The 24090-nt window shown below is 44.7% G+C and overlaps 1 protein-coding gene across 1 annotated transcript; it reads right to left on the bottom strand.

The window, feature by feature from the left end:
- Nucleotides 1-10659: 10659 nt before the first annotated feature.
- LOC119454001 (uncharacterized) lies at nt 10660-17299 on the bottom strand. The gene is made up of 4 exons (XM_049661032.1): nt 17001-17299; nt 16066-16142; nt 14707-14892; nt 10660-12040 (listed from the first exon to the last, which is right to left on the bottom strand). The coding sequence occupies exons 2-4, from the start codon at nt 16129-16131 to the stop codon at nt 11867-11869; spliced, it is 426 nt and encodes a 141-aa protein (XP_049516989.1). The 5' UTR covers nt 16132-16142; nt 17001-17299; the 3' UTR covers nt 10660-11866.
- Between the last annotated feature and the right edge of the window lie 6791 nt (nt 17300-24090).

Below are 24090 nucleotides of genomic sequence, written 5' to 3'. Positions count from 1 at the left end.
TATCCAACTAAGGGTCTCGCCTTAAAATGTGGACTATTTGGCACTCATCACCTGCAATACCACGGGAATACTTCCCACTAATTTTTTTCAGGCCCTGTATTCATTGCATATAAGTGACTGACACACACATCGAAGCTATAAATAGCTCCTCTACAAGCTGCTATTCCGATTTTTAGAAAAACAGGCAACGGATCCTAACAATCACGAAAAGTGCGATCGAGAGGCTGTATCTTCGGGTATATTTGTTCAGTGGAAAGCAGAATCTATAATTCTGCATTTCCGAATGAATAATAGTTGACGACGTGCGAGCTGATGGTGTCCCAGCAGAATATGCATCATTCTGAGGAGAACCCCATTTTTATGCAACGTAAAAATTGCCGCAACAAAAAAGCTAATGAGCAGGCCGGAAGAATTGAAAAAAAAATGCAGCATTAGGGGATGCTTTGATATGAGCAATAAGAAAGGCGTCTTACCTCGCAAACAATACTGTTCCTTGTCGGAACAAAGTTCTTTCGGCCAATGTTGTGCAGCCACTGCTTTTTGCGCAAGCCATCATGCTTTCCTTGCGGTATCGTCAAAACTGCATAGCCATCATCATGCTTCTTGCTGCAGTTATATGCGCAGCAGCACGGCATAGCGCTAGCAGACAGTGCACGAAACAGCGTGCAGCGTTAGCATGCGACCGAGCTCAGGCGCAAAATGGCGCGAACGAAATCGCAAAACACAAGCAAAACACAAGCTCCGCTCGTTTCCAAGGGCAACGGCAGGGAGAGCAATCATCGTGCAAGAAAGCGGGTGCAAGACCGTCTGCCGCAGAGGGGACTCGCTAGGGGCCAGGAGGAGGCGAGGAGATCGTGTGCCGGCGGCAGAGTACAAAGAGTGGTGGTACTTTCCTACATCAAGGGGCTTTAGCGTGATCTCGACAGTGGCGCCGCCCATGTCGACCCTGCCGTAGTAGACGACGGCTAACGCGCTAACAGAGGAAATCCGCGGAAAGCTTCAAACGAGCCCCGTGGAGCAGTTTTTGAGGTGAGATTTTGCTTAGTCAGTCAGTAACGTGCCTTAATAATGCCGTTTTGGAAGCAGCAACGCCCCGATGCGAGATGGCGCATTACCAAGTGTGCAGTAAGCATTTGCGCTCGCCGGATGGCAAACAAAAAAAGCCTTTTGCCCTCGCCTTGTCCGTTGCAGCAACTGAAGGCGCAGCAGCACGCCATCACAATGATGATCGTGTCCCTAACACGTTTGATCAGTTTGCGCGTACAGCACTTTCGTCGCACAGGTCCGAGAATGGCGGTCGGAGCGCGCTGGAAAGGCTAAAAAACAAAAAAGCGCAACGCGTGCTTCCACGTGACACGGATTGGCTGGGGCGACAGGAGGCGGCGAGGAGGAAACACCGGGGCGAGCGCGGTGGCAGCAAGATCTAAGAATTGCGCTACTTTAGAAGATATAGGGGCTTTGCTGCGTATACCTCACAACTGCAAATTACGCGCGAAAGCCCGCCCAGAAATGTCACTCGCGCCTCGCACTGGCGCATCAACGTTAGAGTTACAAGCCACCGTGCGTTCGACTAACGCTGAAAAGAAATTCGCAAGTCAGCTGCGGTTATCGCAGCACGCGCATCGTTTCCAACCATGGAGGAAGGAAACCCAGGAGAGGCGCCAGCCAGCACGGACATATTGGAGAAGGTGTGGCGGAAGTCACATGCTGTGTTTCGCAAATGAGCACTGGGATGGGTACCCCAAATGCCAACGTTGCCATAGGAACCGCGCTCCTGAAGGTTTCGTTGCTGTTCTCGGTCTCTCAAAAGTGAGATAACATTTTTCCGCCGTTGTATTTCTCGCAGCAGCTTTTGTTGGCGAGAAAAGATGACTTTGGAGTGTTGTGTGTAAGCTTGAAAGTTGTGTTTTGGGTCTGTGAGAGTGAGTGTCAGCCAACAACAGATGCACTCAAGCAATCACGGCGCGGGTCTTCGTCGCCTCCTTCAACGTGCCATGGAAAAACACAGGAGCGCGTCTGCTTCCCAAAAGCTGCTACATAAGTTTCATGGGCTTTGTTTTGACGCGCGTCTACAGCACACACTTCCGGCGGCTCGTAACAATGCAAGTTCAAAGTTCGCGCGCATCTGCTTCGGCGAGCTGCAGAATCACTGATTGGAGGTGCAAAGGCAATTGTCACACCAACATGGCTGTACTTCCGGCTTCAAAAACGTGACATCACAGCCTCTCCTATTTTGTTTCTTTCCTCCATGTTTCCATCGCTGGCCGCAAACGAGGCGCTGGTAAGGCTAAAGTCCCTAGATATTTTTTTGAGAGCAGGAAATCTAGGGACTTTAGGTAAGTCCCTAGATATCGGCGCGCCAGCCGGCACGGATCAGATATCTTGCTGGAATCACCACTGCGATCCTTTCGTGCGTAGGTCAAACACGCCCTGAGCAGCGGTGCGCCCGACGCGTGTTCTCGATTACAACGCCGGCATTCCCGTAGAAAATGCATATGGCATCTCTGGCCACTCGCTCGCGTGTTGTTGTGAACGGATCTGAGGTCTGTACTTAAGGCGGCGGTCCCACGCCGGCGGCACGAGCCCCCCGAAATTTTGCGTCCTAAATGGAAATTCCTTGAACTCTACTTTATCCAAAATTTAGCTTCCTTGAGCACGCAGTTGCCGGGCTGTTTACAATAGAAGATTGCGATATTTCGCAATTTTCAAAAGCAATTACCCAAAAAGTAAAAATTCAAAATTATTTTGCTACGTCTAGGAACTAGATAAATATGTTCTAAAGCTACAGAGCAAGCCGCAATGTAGTAAGTGCGGTAGTTTATTCTAAATATGGTCAAAACTGAGACACAGTTCGCAAAAACCATGTATATCATGCTTGTTCTTGAACATTTATTTCTAAATCACATTAATCAATTTCCTTATATTATATATAGTTGGAATGTACAAGAATTAGGCTTTTTATGGTAGATACCACAACTTTATATCCTAAGTAGAAGAGCCGCCACGGTTAGTCCAAAAGTACTGAAAACGGGGGCTCGTACCGCCGGAGTGGGACCACCACCTTAAGCATTCTAGAGAGGCTCGAGGAACTGCCCAAGTCGGTTCGTTAGCCTTTCTTATTTTACACATGTCGTTCAGAAAAATTGTCGATAATGGACCACAATTGCTCTCACTACGGATATTCGATGCAGAAAGCAGGCCCATGTCGCAGTTTTGGTTTGCTCTCAATACACGATCCTTGTGATAGAAAGACAACCTTATTAATTTAAAAGACTTGCGCATGCTCACGAATATTTAGAAAGACGTTGAGCTTGATTAAAAAATTAACGTGAAACATACCTCCACTGTCCAGCATTTGAGAACAACTAATATAAATGAACGAGGTGGCGTGGAGCAGAGATAGAATACCCGGCTTCAAATCTGAAGGCCGTAAGTTCGAAACCTACTCCAGTCCACCACATTTTCAGGCATGGAGTGGTGCCTGACACCGGCAAGAAAAAAAATATTCCCGAGAGCTAGTGGGGCTATACTAGTTCAGGTGCAACCAAACTAGGAAGGCCCACTAAGCTTCATCAAAGTCACTCCCTCACCAGAACAGGAATTGGCCTCCCTGGTGCAGTATTCGGCCGCTACCTCCCTCGTGACTCCGACAATTAACCCATTGCCCTCAGTCCCCAGTGGCTGCGGAGAATCTCTCCGTCCGGACAGGCCGCCACTGGAAACAACCTGGCAACGTTCAACAGGCGCACCCTCTCGAGTGAGGCTAGCTTAGCAGGACTATTTGAAGAATTATCAGGCATTTCCTGGGATATTATTGGCCTTAGTGAGGTTAGAAGAACTGGTGAGGCTTACACAGTGCTGACTAACGGCCACGTCCTCTGCTACAGAGGTCTTCCAGATAAGAGACAATCCGGGGTAGGATTTGTAGTCCATAACAACATAACGGGCAATATTGAAGAATTCTGCAGCATTTTTGAGAGGGTAGCAGTCGTCGTATTCATTATTCGGAGCCTATGCCTTTCCGCGAATTCCACTAACATCTATCCTCTTGCATTCCTAGAATCGATGCCGTAGTTGCCAATTGCTTGCTCACCATCCTGCTTTTATCCCACTTATGCATTGAAGTCGCCCATGACTACAGTGTACTGAGTTTGCACCTTTCTCATTGCTAATTGAACATCTTCATAAAACATAAGGCGTAGGTTTGTACTACCTTCATTTTGTAAGCTGAATAGAAGTTACAAAATGAAGGTAGTACAAGCCTACGCCTTATGTTTTATGAAGATGTTCAATTAGCAATGAGAAAGGAGCAAACTCAGTATACTGTAGTCATGGGTGACTTCAATGCAAAAGTGGGGAAAAAGCAGGTTGGTGAGCAAGCAATTGGTAACTACGGCATCGATTCTAGGAATGTTAGTAGAATTGTGTTAGTAGAGATGTTAGTAGAATTCGTGGAAAGGAATAGTCTCCGAATAATAAATACCTTCTTCAGGAAGCGCAGCAACAGGAAGTGTACCTGGAAAAGCCCTAATGGAGAAACAAGGAATGAAATAGATTTCATACTCTCTGCCGATCCAAGCATAGTACAGGATGTAGAAGTGTTAGGTAAGGTAAAGTGCAGTGACCATAGGTTAGTGAGGTCTATGATTTCTCTCAATTTGAAGAGTGAAAGAGTGAAATTAGTCAAGAGGAAACAAGCCAACCTAGAGGCAGTAAGGATAAAAGCAGACCAATTCAGGCTGGTGCTCGCAAAGAAATATGCAGCTTTAGAAAAGGAAGATGATGACAACATAGAGGTAATGAATGAAACCGTAACTAGGTTGATCACAGAAGCAGCAATTGAAGTGGGAGGTAAGGCACCAAGGCAATCAGTAGGTAAGCTCTCCCAGGAAACAAAGGACCTAATAAAGAAACGACAAAACATGAAAATGTTCAACTCAAGAGATGAGATAGAATTCGCTGAACTGTCAAAACTGATCAACAAGAAGAAAGTAAGGGATATTCGAAATTATAACGTGGGAAAGATTGAGGAAGCCGCAAAATATGGACGCAGCATTAAACCAGTAAGAAGAAAGCTTGGCATAGGACAAGGCAAGATGTATGCACTGAAAGATAAGCATGGAAATATCATCAGCAATTTCGACGACATAGTAAAAGCAGCGGAAGAATTCTATACTGACCTGTACAGTTCCCAGAACAGTCAAGCTACTTTCATTCGAAATAGTGATGAACCGGATACAAAGGCTTCTTCTATAACTAACGATGAAGTTAGAAGGGCCTTGAAACACATGACCAGGGGAAAAGCTGCTGGAGAAGATGAAATAACAGTAGATTTAAATAAAGATGGAGGAGATATCATGCTTGAAAAGCTTGCGGCCTTTTATACGCAATGCCTCACAACTTCATGTGTACCAGAGAGATGGGAGAACGCCAACATTATAATAATCCATAAGAAGGGAGACAGTAAAGAATTATAGGCCCATTAGCTTGCTTTCAGTATTGTATAAAATATTCACTAAGATAATTTCCAATAGAATCAGGGAAACACTTGACTTCAGCCAACCAAGAGAACAGGCTGGCTTCAGGAAGGGATATTCTACGATGGATCATATCCATGTCATCAACCAGGTAATCGAGAAATCTATTGAGTACAATCAACCTCTCTATATGGCTTTCATAGATTATGAAAAGGCATTTGATTCAGTAGAGATACCAGCAGTCATAGAGGCATTGCGTAATCAAGCAGTACAGGAGGCACACGTGAATACCTTAGCAAACATCTACAAGGATTCCACAGCTACCTTGATTCTCCACAAGAAAAGTAGAAAGTTACCTACCAAGAAAGGGGTCAGGCAAGGAGACACAATCTCTCCAATGCTATTCACTGCAAGCTTAGAAGAAGTATTCAAGCTCTTAGACTGGGAAGGCTTAGGTGTGAGGATCAACGGCGAATATCTCAGCAACAAGCTTCGGTGTGCAAATGACATTGTCCCATTCAGCAAAAATGGAGACGAATTACAGCAAATGATTGAGGACCTCAATAGAGAAAGTGTAAGAATAGGGTTGAAGATGAATATGCAGAAGACAAAGATAATGTTCAATAGCCTGGCAAGGGAACAAGAATTCAGGATCGCCAGTCAGCCTCTAGAGTCTGTAAAGGAGTACGTTTACCTAGGTGAATTACTCACAGGGGACCCTGATCACGAGAAAGAAATTTACAGAAGAATAAAATTGGGTTGGAGTGCATACGGCAGGCATTGCCAAATCCTGACTGGGAGCTTACCACTGTCGCTGATAAGAAAAGTGTACAATCATTGCATTCTACCGGTGCTAACATATGGGGCAGAAACTTGGAGGTTAACAAAGCTCGAGAAAAAGTTAAGGACCGCACAAAGAGCGATGGAACGAAAAATCTTAGGCCTAACGACAAGAGACAGGAAGAGACCGGTGTGGATCAGAGAATAAACGGAGATAGCCGACATTCTAGTTGATATTAAGCGCAAGAAATGGAGCTGGGCAGGCCATGTAATGCGTAGGATGGATAAACGGTGGACCATTAGGGTTACAGAATGGATACCAAGAGAGGTCGCCAGAAAACAAGATGCGATGATGAAGATAGGAAATTTACAGGCGCAAGTTGGAATACGCTAGCGCAAGACAGGGGTAATTGGAGATTGCAGGGAGAGGCCTTCGTCCTGCAGTGGACATAAAATATAGGCTGGTGATGATGATGATGATGAAAATAAATGAAACTGCCTCTGACCAGCGGATCTTGTCATTCGTGCAACAAGACAGGAATCGATTGAGGGTGTTCACGTAAGAACAGAAATACAGGTGACGCGAAGAATTGGCGCAGCTGGGTGAGGAGCGCACTTCGGGGCGGAGGTGTTCGGAGAGCGAAGAGGGTGCGAGAGGAGGAAGGCGCGCGCTGATCAGCAGGTGGGTGGAGCTAAAGAGAGTGTAGCGATGACGTAGCGGTGGAGAGATCGAAGGAGAGTGTGCGCCCACCAGTATTTGAGGCGGAGCGTAACACAGAGAGAAGTGATGACGTAAACATGACAGGCAGGATTCTCCTGAGCTTAAGAGAGCGTGCGCTAACGGTGGCATAGTGATACAGAACTATGGATAGTACTATCGATAGTACTATCGATAGTTGAGTCACTATCGATGGTAAAAAGAAGCAGGCAAGCTTGCAGGCGAGGTACACGCCGCTCCGCGAGCTGGTTGCTAGGCAACGCATTGACGTCATAGCTAGGCGAGATTTTGCGACAGGAGGCGCCACTTTTTATAGTTAGCTAGAACAGCTTCACTTTAGAAGCTATCGAATGCGCTATCGATAGCAATTTTGATAGTACTATCGATAGTATAAAATCAACCGTGCGAACTCATTGCAGCATCAACTTGGTTCCCCGAGTGCGTGCTATATGTTGGTGGTAGTAACTGTAACAGGACTCTTCATTATCGCAGTCTACCTGTCACCGAGCTTTGCAGATGAACCCTACGTACAGTTTCTGGATAAAGTATTAGTGTCGCAAATGTCCCTGTTGAACCATCTAGACAACAGGCGGTTCCAAACGAAGGTGCTGCAGGAAGCCGAATTCTGCGGTTCCTTGAGAGACAGCACTAGGAGCCCTCACCCGCAACCTCGAACGCCGAGCTAATAGTTCGCCCTGGAGTTACATCCACAGGAAAGGAAGAGCAACACTTCAGCATTCTGGAAGTCTTGGCAATACTCCACAACGCCGCTCTCTGAAGTAGCTAGGAAGTACTTGTGCATACCAGCAACGTCGGTACCCACAGAACGCGTATTCTCTGCGGCTCGACAGATCATTTCAGATAGGAGGAGCAGGCTGAAGGCCAGAGAGTTAACATGCTTGTGCTCCTTCATCAGTATGCTTGACTGACACATGATAATTAAGTTGAACGGTTCAGCTGTAGCGGAAAGGAAGCCGTTACACGTGGCGGAACTGCTCTGCTTCAAATATTTGATTTTGTGATTTAAAAATGAAGATATCAGAACTACGTTTCTTGGTAAAGTGTAACTGGTTACTATCGATTGCACTACTGATAGTACTAGCGATAATACTATCGATAATACTGTCGACAGTTTATCGATAGTAATACTATCGATAGTCTTTTTACACTATTGAAACTATCGATGCTATCGATAGTCAATTTACCGATTGTTTTGAATCACTACGGCGGCGTCATTCTGCCGTGAGCATTAAGCCACCCGAATAAAAAAGGTTGCGACATTCCTCCTCGCCACGCCTCTCCTTCTCTAGGTCTCCTCGGCGCTCGCCTTTCTCTCGCTGTTCGCCCTCACCGTTTGGCCGTTCGCTCCGGGGCGCGCCGGTATCGCCCATAGTTACGCGAGGTGAGACATTAAAATTGTGTGTTTGCGCATGGATTTTTACCGTAGCTAAGACTTGTTTATTCTGTGCTGTGCTAGGAGCGAAATGCAATGCTATGAAACTGGCAGAAGCAGATTATTCTTGCGCTTCTTCGGCAGAGTAACTGCGCACTTGTTTTGCCGCTTCGAGTTGGCTGCCTGCTTCCCCTTAGTAGCCTTTTGAGGCTAGTTTCGCAGACAAAGTAATTTTAGTGTCGAGTTCTAGCACAAACATCTGACATCTTTTTCTGGCCAATAATGTATACGTAATGTACTTTCGACCAAAAAAAGTTTACGAACCATGGGATCTGACAAAAAGGTGAATATCTCCGCAGCCTCAAAACGTAGCCTGGTATTCGCATTTCCAGACTATTGGTACATGCGAACAACATTGTGATGTACAGTTTTACTGGCTACTTTTAAAGCCTGCTCGGATATTTAGCGTTTTCTGAGATCCCGTGGTCCGTAAACGTTTTTGGTCGATAGTCCACGTTGTTCATGTTGTGTACATTACACCATTACGCCAGAGCTTTATTTGAGTTTTATGTCGTCCACGCACAGTGTCCATGCAGTCAAAAACACTGTCGCGACTTGCACTGCTCAAGTCGCTTCCCCAGTTATTTCTATTGCATTCATCAGATTATTTATTCGGCTTTCTAAAGACACTTGTCCAGCGTGAAAGGGCTGCGATTGCTCGACTTTTTGGAACCTGAGAAAAAAAAACAGAAATCGGCACCCTATACAAGTACGAGCGCAGACTATCAACATGTATTTAAATGGAAGACATTTGAACACACACACACTAATATATATATATATATATATATATATATATATCATCAGCCTATATTTATGTCCACTGCAGGACTAAGGCCTCTCCCTGCGATCTCCAATTACCCCTGTCTTGCGCTAGTGTATTCCAACTTGCGCCTGCGAATTTCCTAACCTCATCATCCCACCTGACTTTCTGCCGTCCTCGACTGCGCTTCCCTTCTCTTGGTATCTATTCTGTAACCCTAATGGTCCACCGGTTATCTATCCTACGCATTACATGGCCTGCCCAGCTCCATTTCTTCCGCTTAATGTCAACTAGAATATCGTCTACCCCCGTTTGTTCTCTGATCCACACCGCTCTCTTCCTGTCTCCTAACGTTACTCCTAAGATTTTTCGTTCCATCGCTCTTTGTGCGGTCCTTAACTTGTTCTCGAGCTTCTTTGTTAACCTCCAAGTTTCTGCCCCATATGTTAGTACCGGTAGAATGCAATGATTATACACTTTTCTTTTCAACGACAGTGGTAAGCTCCCAGTCAGCATTTGGCAATGCCTGCCGTATGCACTCCAACCCAATTTTATTCTTCTGTAAATTTCTTTCTCATGATCAGGGTCCCCTGTGAGTAGTTGACCTAGATAAACATATTCCTTTACAGACTCTAGAGGCTGACTGGCGATCCTGAATTCTTGTTCCCTTGCCAGGCTATTGAACATTATCTTTGTCTTCTGCATATTCATCTTCAACCCAATTCTTGCACTTTCTCGATGAAGGTCCTCAATCATTTGTTGTAATTCCTCTCCATTGTTGCTCAATAGGACAATGTCATCTGCAAACCGAAGGTTGCTGAGATATTCGCCGTCGATCCTCACTCCTAATCCTTCCCAGTCTAAGAGCTTGAATACTTCTTCTAAGCATGCAGTGAATAGCATTGGGGAAATTGTGTCTCCTTGCCTGACTCCTTTCGTGATAGGTATCTTTCTACTTTTCTTATGGAGAACCAAGGTAGCTGTGGAATCCTTGTAGATATTTGCTACGATATTCACGTATGCCTCCTCCACTCCTTGATTACGCAATGCCTCTATGACTGCTGGTATCTCTACTGAATCGAATGCCTTTTCATAATCTATGAAAGCCATATAGAGAGGTTGATTGTACTCTGCAGATTTCTCGATTACCTGATTGATGGCATGGATATGGTCCATCGTAGAATATCCTTTCCTGAAGCCAGCCTGTTCTCTTGGTTGACTGAAGGTCAAGTGTTGTCCTGATTCTATTGGAAATTATCTTGGTGAATATTTTATACAATACTGAAAGCAAGCTAATGGTTCTGTAATTCTTCAATTCTTTAATGTCTCCCTTCTTATGGATAAGTATAATGTTGGCGTTCTTCCAGCTCTCTGGTACACTTGAAGTTGTGAGGCATTGCGTATAAAGGGCCGCAAGCTTTTCAAGCATGATATCTCCTCCATCTTTGATTAAATCTACTCTTATCCCTTACAAAAATTTTTATTGAGAATGCGTTGAAATACCATTGGGCAATGTTGAATCTCGTATTGAGCATTTGTTGGGAGTTTGTTGGGATATCATTGACGAAAGTGTTGAGGGCTCTTGAATATTGGCCACTGAAATTTTATTGAAACACAATTACGCAAGTCAATGTTGAATGGTTGTTGAGTTAGTATTGAAGATACATTGTGCTTAGACATATCATTGTGTAATTTTTGTTGAATTTCTGTTGGGTTACTATTGATGCAGTCTTGAAATGCTGTTGTGATAGTTCTGTTGACCAGTTGTTGAGTGATTATTGACACAGCATTGGAAAGTACATTGTGCACCTGTTGAGATGGCATTGGTAATTCGAAAATTGCCATTGAAATATCATTGATATTTTGTTGGGCTAGTGGCAGTTTGGTGCACCTAATTTTGGAATTGCTTTGCTATTTGCACTTGCATGCCCCGGTGCCTCTTCACATTAACTTTCCCTAATCCGAATGGAAGCAAAGGAGCGGCTGACATATTTCACGTGCCCTAATATGCATTATAGCGTGCACATGACACATTATTACAGTGTATAAGACACAACTGTATGAAACCTTTAAGACATAGGCTAGTGCCTACAGCGCTATTAAGTGTAAGGGAGCAGAGCTACAGCACACATGCTGAAAATCTAACAAAAGCATACACATGCCTAGTTAAACTCGCATCAATTTTTCCGGGAAGATATACAACACTACCTGCACATACATCATAAAAAAAGCTTCCTGTCCCTTTACAGCACAGCAGAAAGTGTCATGAGAACTGAAAAAGTAGAACTTAGTGGGTGATGATGATGATGGATAAAATTGCTAAATTTTACGAACAAATAAAGTTATCACTCTTATTGGCTACCTAAGTGCTTGAACTTGAACTACAAAAATGTACATCAATGTTAAAAAACAGAAGATGGAAACCTACAGCCTTTTTGCAAGAATAAACAATGCAAAAAACCTTATGTGTCACAATTTTACGAGCACTTTGGCAATTTGGTGTATGTACAGACTTGACAAACCGCAGCTCAAACAGAGATGCGAACGCTGAATTAAGATAAGAATACACACGAACGCTCATTCAACTTGAAATTTATTCCATAATATAGTTCTGTTCATGACGAAATACTTTTCTGCGAATTACAGCAGGAAAAAAAATTTTGTCGAACAACAGTCTATACAGCAGCTGTCACACTAAAACAACCAAAAAAATCAAACTTGATGGAGAGTGCCATCGAATGTGAGCTGCCTGATCCAGTATCACCCATTGATATCTCTGGCCAGGAATGATGCCAAGCTGTTTTTAACATAGGATAGGTCGACCCCCGGATGTTTGCTGCATGTATAACCTGCGAGAAGGGAATGCGAACACAAAATGAGATAATGCAGATTCTACCGCACCCACTACCCATTTCTCAGATTTTCAGCTGGCAAGCACACCATTCATTACCCAGTTGATGCGTTATTAACTGCTAAGAATACGAAAATATTACTCGGTAGGCTCCACATGGTGGGTCTTTATGGCAACCATTGGGCTTTTGTGCTACCAACTAACTTTGGGCAGACAAATATAAGCAGATATCCTTTGACAAATTTAGGAAGCACAGGAAGTTGATTTGACCAGTGCCTGTTCTCTGCTGGTTAAATCGTCAAAGGACTGGCCTAAGTGCAAATGATTGCCTTTGGTATGTTAGTATCCGCAATTTCCTGTGTGCCATAATGGCCATCAAAACAGATCATGTGCACCAACCAATTTCTAAATGTGCTCGTCCCTAAAGCTGATGTATGTTCCATGTGGCATAATTAAACAGCCTTCCAACTTATTACACTGTGTGTGTGTGCTGTACGAATCCTGTATGCAACTAAAGTTACACATCTTATAAAGGGTTTGGCACATTCAATGTAGCTGCTCCATGACAATGGCAGCTTCATCTAATTTTCTTTTTGTAGCGAGACGCTAATTTTACCTCAAAGGAAAACTGCATTAGCTCAGCGTTGTGTAATTGTCTGCAAGGCATTAAATGCAAGGCATTACTACATCTTAAATAGCATAGCAGAACGTGCCATAACCTCTAGCTTCACATTCAAAGCACTACAACAAAAGCCAAGACAAGAAATAAAATACCCAGAGACTTGTGTCTTGCTGCGCGGCTTTTCAGCCAACTAGCCCGTTTCATAAACTGTATATCCATGAGCACTGGGCACCTATTTTTTCTAACAATACTCTTCAAATGCTGTGCTAGTGTGCTTTTTCCTTATGTTTCCTTGCTTTTCCTTGAATTTTTTCATACTGCTAAAATTCTTTCTCGATAGAAAATATGTATAGAAAGCTCGTCTATTCATGCGGTTCTAATGTAGGCTGAAACAGTAGCTAGTTTTGCTAAACCAGCTGCAATCAACACTACAATCTTCTGTGAACATCGTAAAGAAACATAATACCTTAACCTGACAATGAACCTCTATGAAGAAAATGAACATCTCTCGTTAAAGTTAACGTCTTCGCTAACATTCCCACCACGGACAAAAACAAGACATTAAGAGGCACAACTTCACCAGGCATCGAACCACAGCTTCTTGTTCTGGTGTAACAAAATTGGCCGAGTTTCTGCTCAACTCCAGAACCAGCAAATAGTGGTCACAATTCGTTTATGTTAGCTTTAAAAGTTAATAACACAAATTTTTGCATTAACTCGACGGTACTTTCTAGTTGCATGGAAATATAAAAAAGTGAGAAGTTATATGGGTGTTTTTTAGATGGGAAGTGGTTACAAAAAAAATCACACTGTGGAAACATACTTAGTGGCAACACTTCAAAATATGTCCTTGTTTTCTATCGTACCTACTTTTAAATGACAGTGCGATCCCAAGTAACCCCTCAGCTAGGAAGAGCTCCATTTCAGCGATTATAAAATGTGTTCTCGCTAATTTAGCCAAGGCTCAAAAATAGTTAAATGCATTTAAGTACACGCAAACGAATGGTCGTTTTATGGGCACTCTATAGAGCAAATTAAAATTTTCGAATTTTTTGATGGTTGCGAAATTGGCTAGTATAATTTAGCATATTTAATAATGAACCCCGCAAGTCTGTCTTGCGAAAACTTCCAATGAAGAAATTGTAGAGCACTGTATGCAATGGCAGATATGGCAGTATAAAAATTTTTACCCATCTATATAGATTCCTACCTATAATGATCGCCCAGTACGCAGCACTCCACTCCTGCAGGGCTCCCGATCTACCACTTATGAACACCACTTTTGAGCTAGTGCGTCGCAACCAAAAAGTAGGCAGGGCGACAATTTCATATTTTTCCATATTGCTTATTATACTGAAAGGACTGTTTCTTGCTACGGGCAATGAAACTGAGGTCAACCTCTGGCGTAAATATTAAAGCCAATGCCGGAGTCACTGCTTAGTAAATTTCTAGTATCAGTGCGCTGCATTAAAAGTCCTTTTCATTCATGCATGGTGTACTTGAGTAGTGCAATTTCGGCCCATTGACTGTGGTGCCCTCCCTTTTCGCATGCTTTTTTATGACGCGGTAAAATTGATTTCACTATAACTTGTTTATTTTTTTACACTATGCAACCTTTTTCAATATAGACTGTGACAGATATCATTTCTTATGCTTGTGCTGGATTGCTGAGGCAAGCATTACTTCCATAAAAAATTATCTGCATTCATATTTGACTCACTAACAAAAAATTAATTCAAGGCACAGATTGCAATTTATAATTATTAATGGTGAATTTGCAAGGCGTAGCTACAAAATTATTTCACCTAACTGGATGTTTTGTTCGCCCCTCAAATAATGCCCCCTTAACAGAAACATTGCATCATATAGTTATTTTAGGATGAAAGTGACACAACTTGAGGCATTCTGCATTTCAAAAAGAAATTGTATGCTTTTCTGCATCTTTTGTGAAGTTCACCACTGACAGGCCAAGGCTTTTGTGTTATTCTAACGGTGTTATCAGATAAGTAAAGGTGCTCGCTTAGTACAGCGTTCAGGCGCACCGGATCAAGGCCCTCCTTCTGGCCATGGCTGCCTTTTGCCCCAAACAACGAGCGCCCCTTCATCTCACTTTCCTCAAAAACATGACGCAGAAGGGTCCTAGCAAATTTTCCTGGCCCACCATGGCAGGACGTGGTGAGTTGGTTTATTATCCCTTCTTCAACGAGGACACCTCCGCCTATGTCCACCTGCACACAGAAATAAGAATTAACATTTAAAAAAAAGGCTAGGTCTTTTGAAACAGAAATAAATAACCAAAGCCAGGGTACACAGAGGTCATGATTTGGAGAACAAAAAACACATCCTGAAGTGCTGCTTTGAAGATAAGGATTTCTAATGCAAAAATTTTGTCTTCAAATGGTCCTTTTGCTCCTTAAGGATCCCCTATCAGAGCTAGACAATTTGTTATATAGCAGCCGCTGTGTGCTAGTCTACAATAAACATACAGCTGCAAGAATGTTTAAAAGCAATGCTGCAATGGCAAACTTGCAGGCATTTAATGAACAACTTGGCGGCTGCTGCCAGTTTCTCGCTTGCCTTTGCTACCCTCCCCACAAGTACTCTTTTCCTTGCCTATTCTGACCTGCTCCATGCATTACAGCGAAAGTTATGGGTCACATCAATACACCAAATGAAACGCCTCACTGTATCCTTAATGTCGCTTTTTACGAGGCTGACTGAATGGAAGCTTCAGGAAGAATCAAAGGCACACAATGGGGGAGCTCGCCTCCCTTTTGAGAACACATAGCCGGCTTTTGTCATGTTTGCCATCCCTCGTTGACTGACCAATCGACAGCTTTAACCCTGGTGACATGTATAAGACCCTTCTGGCGTCATGATATGCGAAGTGACTTGGAAAGCCCAACATTACCATGGGTATATTCATTTGTGGCTTCTCGGCGGCATGTACGGCAGCCATTTTGGCCAAAAATGATCACTGCAGTATTTTATTGAGTACGAGTGTGTTTATGATATAAATTGTTTATGATATAAATGACTCATAACTGAGTACAAAATTTTAATGGTGGTGTAGTTCCCTTTATGTCTAGAAGAGTGGTGCCTGGTGGTATGACTACTATTACTGGAAGAGCGACGATATAGTAAAAGTGTGCTCAAATTGGATGTAACAGCATATGTGACGTTTCCAAAAATCTGTTGAGGGCACGACTGCATTTGCTTGTATTTTTAAATCTTGCTAGTGAAGAAATTCTGGCCATGTTAACGAATTACCAATATTCTGGCAATGTTAACGAATTACCAATATTATGCATTGCTCATGAATCTGTTTCAATGAAACTTCGATTAAAAACCAGCTGAGGCATGAACACATTACCACTGCCCGACATGTGTACGTTACATACCTTTTTGCATGGAACAATTTCATCATTCTCCTTTTGCTTTGTCAATTGCTTCAGGCGTTTGACCATTTTTGCTGCATCTGTAACATGCACAGTAACAGAAGCATGTTTGTTGGCAAATACAAGCACGGGACTGCATCGCATCATAACAGTACTGAAACCTGCAGCATCTTGATAACATCACTTTAGCATACATTCACACGTGTACTTAACGCCACAAGTTACAGGTCATCACAAAGCCTTCGCAAGTGGATAGGTCCACTGGGATAGAATACTGAAGCTTTTTGCACACACCAAAACTATTTACTTATTTATGTGGTTTAATCCCCAATCCAACACGGGCTATAAGAGGCACTGTTGCAAAGGGCTCCGGAACATGTACCCACTTTAGATTTCTTAATGCGCACCTACAGTTCAGTGCACTTGTACTTTTGCATTCCAACGCCCAGAGGAATGCGACCACCGAGCCTGAGAATCGAACCTGCGACCTCGTGCTCAGCAGCAGAATGCTATAGACACTATGCCAATACGGCACATACACAGCAATATGACCTGCATGATATATCTCAAACAGCAGCTCAAGTGTCAGATGGAGACGGCGTTGAGTTTTCTTGCATTTCAAGAACAAAATTTAGTTACTTGGAGTGTTAAATTTCACATAGTCGATCTACATCACACATACGCATTCCAAAAAAAGTGGAATCTCGTTAACTCCGTCATTACGCTGCGCTGCCGCCACTACGCACTAAACAGTAGCACACTATGCTGGCAAATAAAAATTTGCTTCTCTTTACGAGGGCATGGGGTTGCTACAGTAAATGTCATCTAATATACGCACAACGATGTTTGTTTCCCAACGCTGAAAAATATTCCCGGCTCTCTCGCAAAACCAAAGACCATGTGATAGTGCACAACCGATACCAAGCAGCAATCCGAACCTTTGGGTAGAAGTCCAGTAGCAGGGCAGACGTAAATAAAAGATCGCAGTTTCGCCAGAAAGGCGAAGTTCGATCGCGATAGCAAATTAGTGCACAACTACACGAAGTAAGAATAGAAGCTTTAAGGCATACTAACTAAATTAACAAGCATGGTGTCACGCGCGCACAAGCAAACATGAACACCTCACTCGATGACCGCGCAAACTTGCTGTTAAAACGCTGTAGCTAAGCGCGCCAGCAGCGAGCGAATTGACCTTCGTCCCGTCGCTCGCACCAACGCGAACGAAGCCGCGAAAACAGCGCACGGCAAACTACATCTGTCCTCGTCACGCGCGAATGGATTTCAAGATACAGCGGCCGCGGCGGGTGTGCGCCGCCCGCGCCGCTGTCCCTTGAAAGCCATTCGCACGCGACGGGTACGCCCGGAGTAGAACCGCCCCCCCCCCCCCCCCTATCCCTACTCCACCGGAGCCTTGAGGCAGGTAAAGTCCGAGGCAGGGGCGGACGCGCGCCACACGGGTAGTGTCGGAGGAAATGCGCCTGCCCATATAAGGGGCGCGCCGAGAGCGAGGCGCGCGACAGGCAGGCACCGCTTCTTTGAAACTTAGTATCCGCTGCCACGCGGCTCCGATCATTCCGCGCGATTTGTGTGCAGCGCGTCACGTATACACGTCCTTATGCGCATTGCGCGGTAGCGTCTGTGTAGTGAGCTTTATTCACGCAGACACCATTCCTGGCCGCGCAAACGGTGCTCGAATGCGGCGCGTCGTTTGAGGTGCCAAGGCGCCGACTGGCGCTTCTTAAGTTTCTGCAAGCAACGTATATTTGAAGCGGTCTAGCTCAAAGAGGCAGCAGCTTACAGCGGCACGTTTGGGTTATCGCCTACTATAAGCGAGTAGAACGCTTTCAACGGCAATGCGCTACGCTAGATGAAGAATATTACTGAGGTAAGGTTGGCGGCGATAAGTTATAAGGCGAGCCCGTTGGCGGCTATGTTCTTTGCCGACGTCGCCACCACGTTTGTTTGCGATATGTATCCGTGTAGCGCCGAAGCAGGACATAGCGCTAGGTCGTTATCCGCACATGCCGAAAAGGCGAAATATATTTTGCGGCACACCGCGTCATTAGCCACAACGCAAGTCGAGGCGCAATTCACCACTACGCGAAAAAAATAAGAAAGGTGATCACACTAACCGTAAGGTATAAGATGAGCTACTACAGATTAAGCATTTTCAATTCTGGTGTCCTACATGCGAAATGAACCACAATCTGATTATGAGCAGGGCCGGACCAATTTCACCTTCCTGGAAATTTTTCACGAGCACCTAGAGCACAATGCACGAGCGTTCTTGCATACCGCCCCATTTTAATGCGCCGGCCGCAGCAGGGATCGAACCCGCGGGCATCATCGCGCTGCCATATTTACCCAACACAGCGGCGGGTGCCAGCATCGATTAAGCAATCAGGCAATACATTAAGCTCTATGAAACCGGATCGGTAATTCGTCGCAACCACGTTTTAACCATTCGTACATGCTAATCTGCTATGCATTAGCAATGCTTTACTCACATTTTATTTCCTCTATAAATATAGCGGTATACTTCAAGTCCAGCCATGCATGAAAGACGTAAAATTGAATGGAAGAATAACTAATACCTGCCTCCATGTCTTGGATTAGAAAAGTTGTGGATTACTCTGCAAATTTTACTTACCTTTAGTCAGCGAGGACAAATTCAAAGTGGCCTTAAGCATTTCATTTTCTGCTTCCAGCTCTCGCAGCCTCTTAGCGCAGGTGCAGGGTGCCTTCTATAAAACGTAAAAAAGGGAAACGAGGGACATTGCGCAATATACAAGGTATGCATGAAAATCGCACCAAAAGTTCATTCAAGCCCACATTGTAATACAATATTCAGCTCGTATTCCACTAAAACTAGAATCTCGAACATTATGAGCCAAGCATGCGCTTTTAAGTGCAGCTTACGTGTCCGTCCTGAGCCTTAGAAAATGCAACATGCGAGCGCGTGGCAGACAAAGAGAGAGAGCTACCAAAATGCCCAAATTGCAACGGCGGCCGCCATAGTTACGAAATGAGTAAATGTGCCGTGCAGCACTGCCTTCCAGTGAGAGGCTGGTATAGAAGCGTAGCACAGCTGCATACCTACTACAGAATGATTTGTCTAAATGCCCTGAAAGGCGTGACGTCTCTAAGCGCAGCTCACTTATCGGAACGAGGTCTTTATGTTGCCAGTGTGTTCTCTCATACAAGGTAATGTTAGCTAAGGTAAAGTTATTAGACAGTAGCAAGTGAAGCAATGGAATTTTACGCACGTTGGGCGCCGCTGCCTCTTCTTCCCCTTCTATTGTTACCGCCAGACGTGCGAACAACCATGCGAACAAAGGTACAACTGCAACACCAACTCCTTTGCAAACCTCTCACCGTGTCAGTATCGTATTCAGCTATTAAAACTTTTCCAACACAACACTACCGCACTGAAAAAGCCAGTAAATGGTTAATAATCTTTCTCATACGAAACCTCATAAAATTTTAAATGACAAATAATTTGTAGCGTAAACAATAAATAAAACGACCAACAAAACTGCGACTACGAATATCGCGGTACGCTATGCGTAGTGTTCAGAAGTCTGCTCAAAACGAAACCATGCACGCGCGCATACACACGAACACTCATTTGAGGTTCGTAGCGTTATTTAAGAGTTAAAGTTATCACTAATTTCTTTACTTTTACAGAAAGCATCTTTTTAGAATAGTTTGCAGCGCCTTTGCAGATAACGCGCTTACAAGTAAGGTATAATGTGAGCCCGTAACCTTTGTATTTCTTTAATGTCCCTCTGACTTTTTTTTCTTTGCTGAACGTACGAGAGCTCTGGGCTCCACAGTTCGGCGAAGCTCAAATAATTATTTTATCCCATGCTTCTTTCAAGGCGAGGGTCGGGAGCAGCTGCTGAGACAGCGTTAAGCTGCCGTGCTGCTCCGGTTGTTAATTGCGGAATGCGAAGCTTTATTCACGTCATTGGTGATAGCGGCTGCGCGTTGTGATCTCAAAGCGCGTACATTGTTTGATCTCGAGTACCACGGACGGTTGGATAAAAATATATTTGCTTTCCAGACAGAGGGTGCGGCGCAAGAAATTCGATGACTTCTCAGGTGCATGCTTACAGTCTGCGCGCGCTTGCATCCCACGGTTCCCACAGCGCGTCCAATGCTCAAAGGTAGCGTCAGGTGTCAAAGGGGTAGATTAATTCTTCGTTGGCGTAACCTATTCTCCTAGCACGGACGTGTTGCGTCGGACATAATTTCTCGCGCCTTTGGCGCTCGTGCAGTATCAGTCATGCCAGCTTTATAAGCTGTCGCTCGCCTTACGGCGCTCTACCTTCAACATAAGATCACTGATTTTCCAGGGGGAGCAGTACGGGCTGCCGTAGACACCGGGCCTGCTCTCCGTTTTCGTTTGTTGCTCTCCGTGACTTTTCAAAAACATTTTTAATGCTCTCCTTTCAGTTAAAATGTTTCGAAAAGTCACGGAGGGCGCAAAACGAAAAGACTGGCACGAGTGAAGATACTGCTCCAGGAGAGCAGGTCCGGTCTCTAATACGGCTCCTACTGCACCCCCGGGAAAATCAGTAATATTATGTTGAAGGTAGAGCGGCCGTAAGGCGCCAGAAAGCTGTAATCCGTCATGGCTGATACAGCGCGAGCGTGCGGCACAAGAAACTGTCCGACACACCGCGCCCTTGCGTGGAGAATAGGTGACGCCAACGAGGAATTTACCGTCAAAGGTTAAAGGTAGCGCCTGCCTTATCGCCACCAGCCGCACTGCCGCCGTGTCTACTTGTTTTGGGGAACTCCACGTGGCCGCAGCCCCCGTGTTTGCAAGTGCATTGCGCCGTATCTTGAAAGCGTTCTCCGACGTGGAAAAAGTGCGCGCCCGCGTGGGCTTCATCTTCAAAGTGATCTTCGATGGGGGCAAAGTGCAATCAGTGCCGGTAGCTCCGTATGCGTCGTGCTTTCGACGTTTAGTTCGCGTCGAAGCCCCGAAGCTTGCGCATTTCGGATCGATGAACGGTATACGTCCGTCAACGAGAGTTCCGTTTTTATCCCGTTGGATAAAATATATCTTTGCTTTCCAGACGGAGGGTGCCGCGCAGGAAATTCGAAGACCCCTCAGGTGTATGTTTACAGCCTGTGCGCGCTTGCATCCCACGGTTCCCACAGCGCGTCCAATGCTCAAAGGTAGCGTTACGTGTTGGCGCCTGCCGTATCGCTACTAGCCGTGCTGCCGCCGTGTCTACTTCTTTTGTGGAACTCCACGTGCGCGCATGCAGCCTCAGTGTGTGCAAGTGAATTTCGTATTCTTCTGCTCCCAGAAACGTGCGCATTTTGGATCGTTGAACGGTGTATACGTTCGTCAACGAGAGAACGGCTAGTGATCTCGCCATTCGCGCGATGCCTCCGAAGAGGCAGTACGGCAAATATCTTTGGGATTCTTCTGCTGATGTTCCTCTACGTTCGAAATATCGATTTAAACGTCGAGACCCTCGCTCTGGACCATCTGCATCGGCATCCGCTGCTGGACCATCCGCGTCCGTGTCCACTGCTGACTTCGGCGATGACAGTTCCTCTGACAGCAGCAGTGAGGACCATCGAAGAGACGCAGTGCCGCCGCCCGTCAGTGATGCTGTTGAAAATCGGGAGGCGACTGTTGAACCTTGGGAGCAAATTCCTAGTAGCGAAACGTCATCGGACGAAGTACCTGAATCCGAATCGGAATCAGAGTTGGATTCTGACTCGCCGAGCCATCAGCGGGAGGCGTCCGACTGCACAAGCGAGCTGGTAAGCAGTTTCCATAACATATTTTTTCATTTCTTTTTAGTGCGACATCAACTGTATTGTCACTACAGCCGCATTCCTGCCGTCGCCATCGCCGTGATGTTCCGTATAAAATCGAAAATTTACTTTAATTTTAAAAACGTCTAACAAAAATTGCACCTTACATTGAACTCCCTGCCACGAAACACAAATCACTTGCCACGAGCCGATACAGTATAGTCAATAAACACAAAATAAAACGCCCCTCACAAGACCTGTATGCCCCATATGAAAGGAGTACTGCGTCAGATCTCCGAGTATATGCATCTCAACATGTAATACAAGAAAGTGCCAGCCACAATGCCACCTTTTGCTTTTGGTACTTTAATTCACATTTATTATTTAAAAGAAAAATACACCTTTCTTGAAGTTACAAAGCCACTTCTAAAAAGTATGACGCACATTCATTTTTTTTCTCTTTAGGATCAACCTCTGTTTTCTGGCGCGAAGCTGACCCGGGCAGAAAGCTTTCTGCTGGTTATGGCCCACAGCCTGCGGCATGGGTGCACAAAGGAAGCCACAGAAAGCCTGCTGCATCTCATTGCTGCTCACTTGCCTGAGGGGACCTCTTACCCTGCTTCAAAATATTCATTCTTCCAACACTACTGTGGAGCTGTGGAACTATATACCCGACATTTCTACTGCGGAGTATGCATGGAGTATTTAGGATTGCTCACGGGGACAATAGAGGTATTTTGTTCGAAGTGTGAGACCAACAAAACGGTTGCGGAGCTTACAGCATCATCGTCTTATTTTCTGATGCTGGACTTAAAAAGCCAGCTCCGTGAGTTGCTAGAATCAGGAGCTCTTCAAAGAAGTACGCCTACCTTAAGCTATGACGTCGCAGACATAACTCAAAGCATGCAGTACCATAAGCTGCCTCTAGCACCAGCGGACATCACACTGACATTCAACACTGATGGAGTGCCGTTGTATGAAAGCTCTAATACCAGCATGTGGCCCTTGCTTGTCATGATAAATGAACTTCCATATAAGAAGCGCGTTCGTAACTTGCTTCTTGCTGGCCTATGGGTAGATAAAAGAAAGCCTGACATGAATTGCTTCTTGTTACCGTTTGTCAAGCTCATGAATGAGCTGTCATGTGGTGGTGTAACATGGCGTGACAAAGACGGCCACGAGCACACGACAAAAATGTTTCCAGGTCCTTGTGCCGTAGATAGCGTGGCTAGGTGCAGTGTCATGAATATGACCCAATTCAACGGCATGCATGGGTGTGCATGGTGTGAAGACCCCGGTGAAGTAGTAGAAAAGGGAAATTGGTATGTGCGTGTATATCCACCACATAAGACTCCAATGAAGCTGAGGACACCAGAGTCTTTTGAACATCACGCTGAGAAATCTAAACATCAACAAAGTCCCAGCTGTGGAATAAAGGGACCCAGTGTTCTCACTTTATTAGCTTTTTTCTCGTTGGGGAAAAGCTTTGTGGTGGATTACATGCGCTCCGTCTGCTCTGGTTTGCACGGGCAACTACATTCATGTGGCTGAATTCCCACCAGTGTCGGCATTTCAAGCTCCGCCAAAAACTTCACGAAGCAGACAGCTGTCTGCTTTCTCTTACTCCCACGTGGGAAATTTCAAGGATTCCTAGAACATTGAAAGAAATTAAGGAATGGAAAGCTTCTGATTGGAGGAATTGGCTACTTTACTACTCGCCTGTCGTACTAAAACACTACATTCCAGGAAAAGAGTACAGTCACTGGATGAGATTTGTTGGCATTATGCACTACCTTCTAGGACCTGTGGTTTCCATGGACCAGTTAGTTACCATTCAAAAAGACATGTTGCAATTCCTTTTAGACTATGAAGAACTCTACGGCATTGAACATATGAGCTACAATTCACACCTTCTCCTGCATCTTGTGGATACTGCTAAAAACTGGGGCCCATTGTGGGGATTTTCTCTTTTCCCTTTTGAAGGAATGAATGGAACTCTAGGAAAATTTGTTCAAGGAACACGCTACGCGAACTTTCAAATTGTGGAAAAGTTTTGTATACTGCAGTCCCTTTCAAAGTTGTGGTCAGAAAATTCTCAGCACAAAGCTCACTACAGTGCAAACAATGCTTTTAAGTGTCTTATCAGAGGTTATAGACTCAGGAAGAATGTTTCCAAGGAGGGTTCTGTGTTGTTAATAGGAAAAGGAGTGTTGAAAGAAGATGGGACAGAGTACCAAAAAATGA

The sequence above is a fragment of the Dermacentor silvarum genome, chromosome 1, assembly GCF_013339745.2.
Source record: "Dermacentor silvarum isolate Dsil-2018 chromosome 1, BIME_Dsil_1.4, whole genome shotgun sequence".
Taxonomy (NCBI): domain Eukaryota; kingdom Metazoa; phylum Arthropoda; class Arachnida; order Ixodida; family Ixodidae; genus Dermacentor; species Dermacentor silvarum.
Note: the sequence above shows the minus strand (reverse complement) of the source record. Positions and strands in the feature narration are given on the sequence as shown.

Coding starts and splice junctions, on each gene's coding strand:
- LOC119454001 (XM_049661032.1), bottom strand. CDS start 16,131: ATGGTCAAACGCCTGAAGCAATTGACAAAGCAAAAGGAGAATGATGAA. Junction 14,893..16,065: donor AAATTGTTCCATGCAAAAAG/GTATGTAACGTA, acceptor TTCTGTGTGCAG/GTGGACATAGGCGGAGGTGT. Junction 12,041..14,706: donor AGAAGGAGGGCCTTGATCCG/GTGCGCCTGAAC, acceptor CCCTTCTCGCAG/GTTATACATGCAGCAAACAT.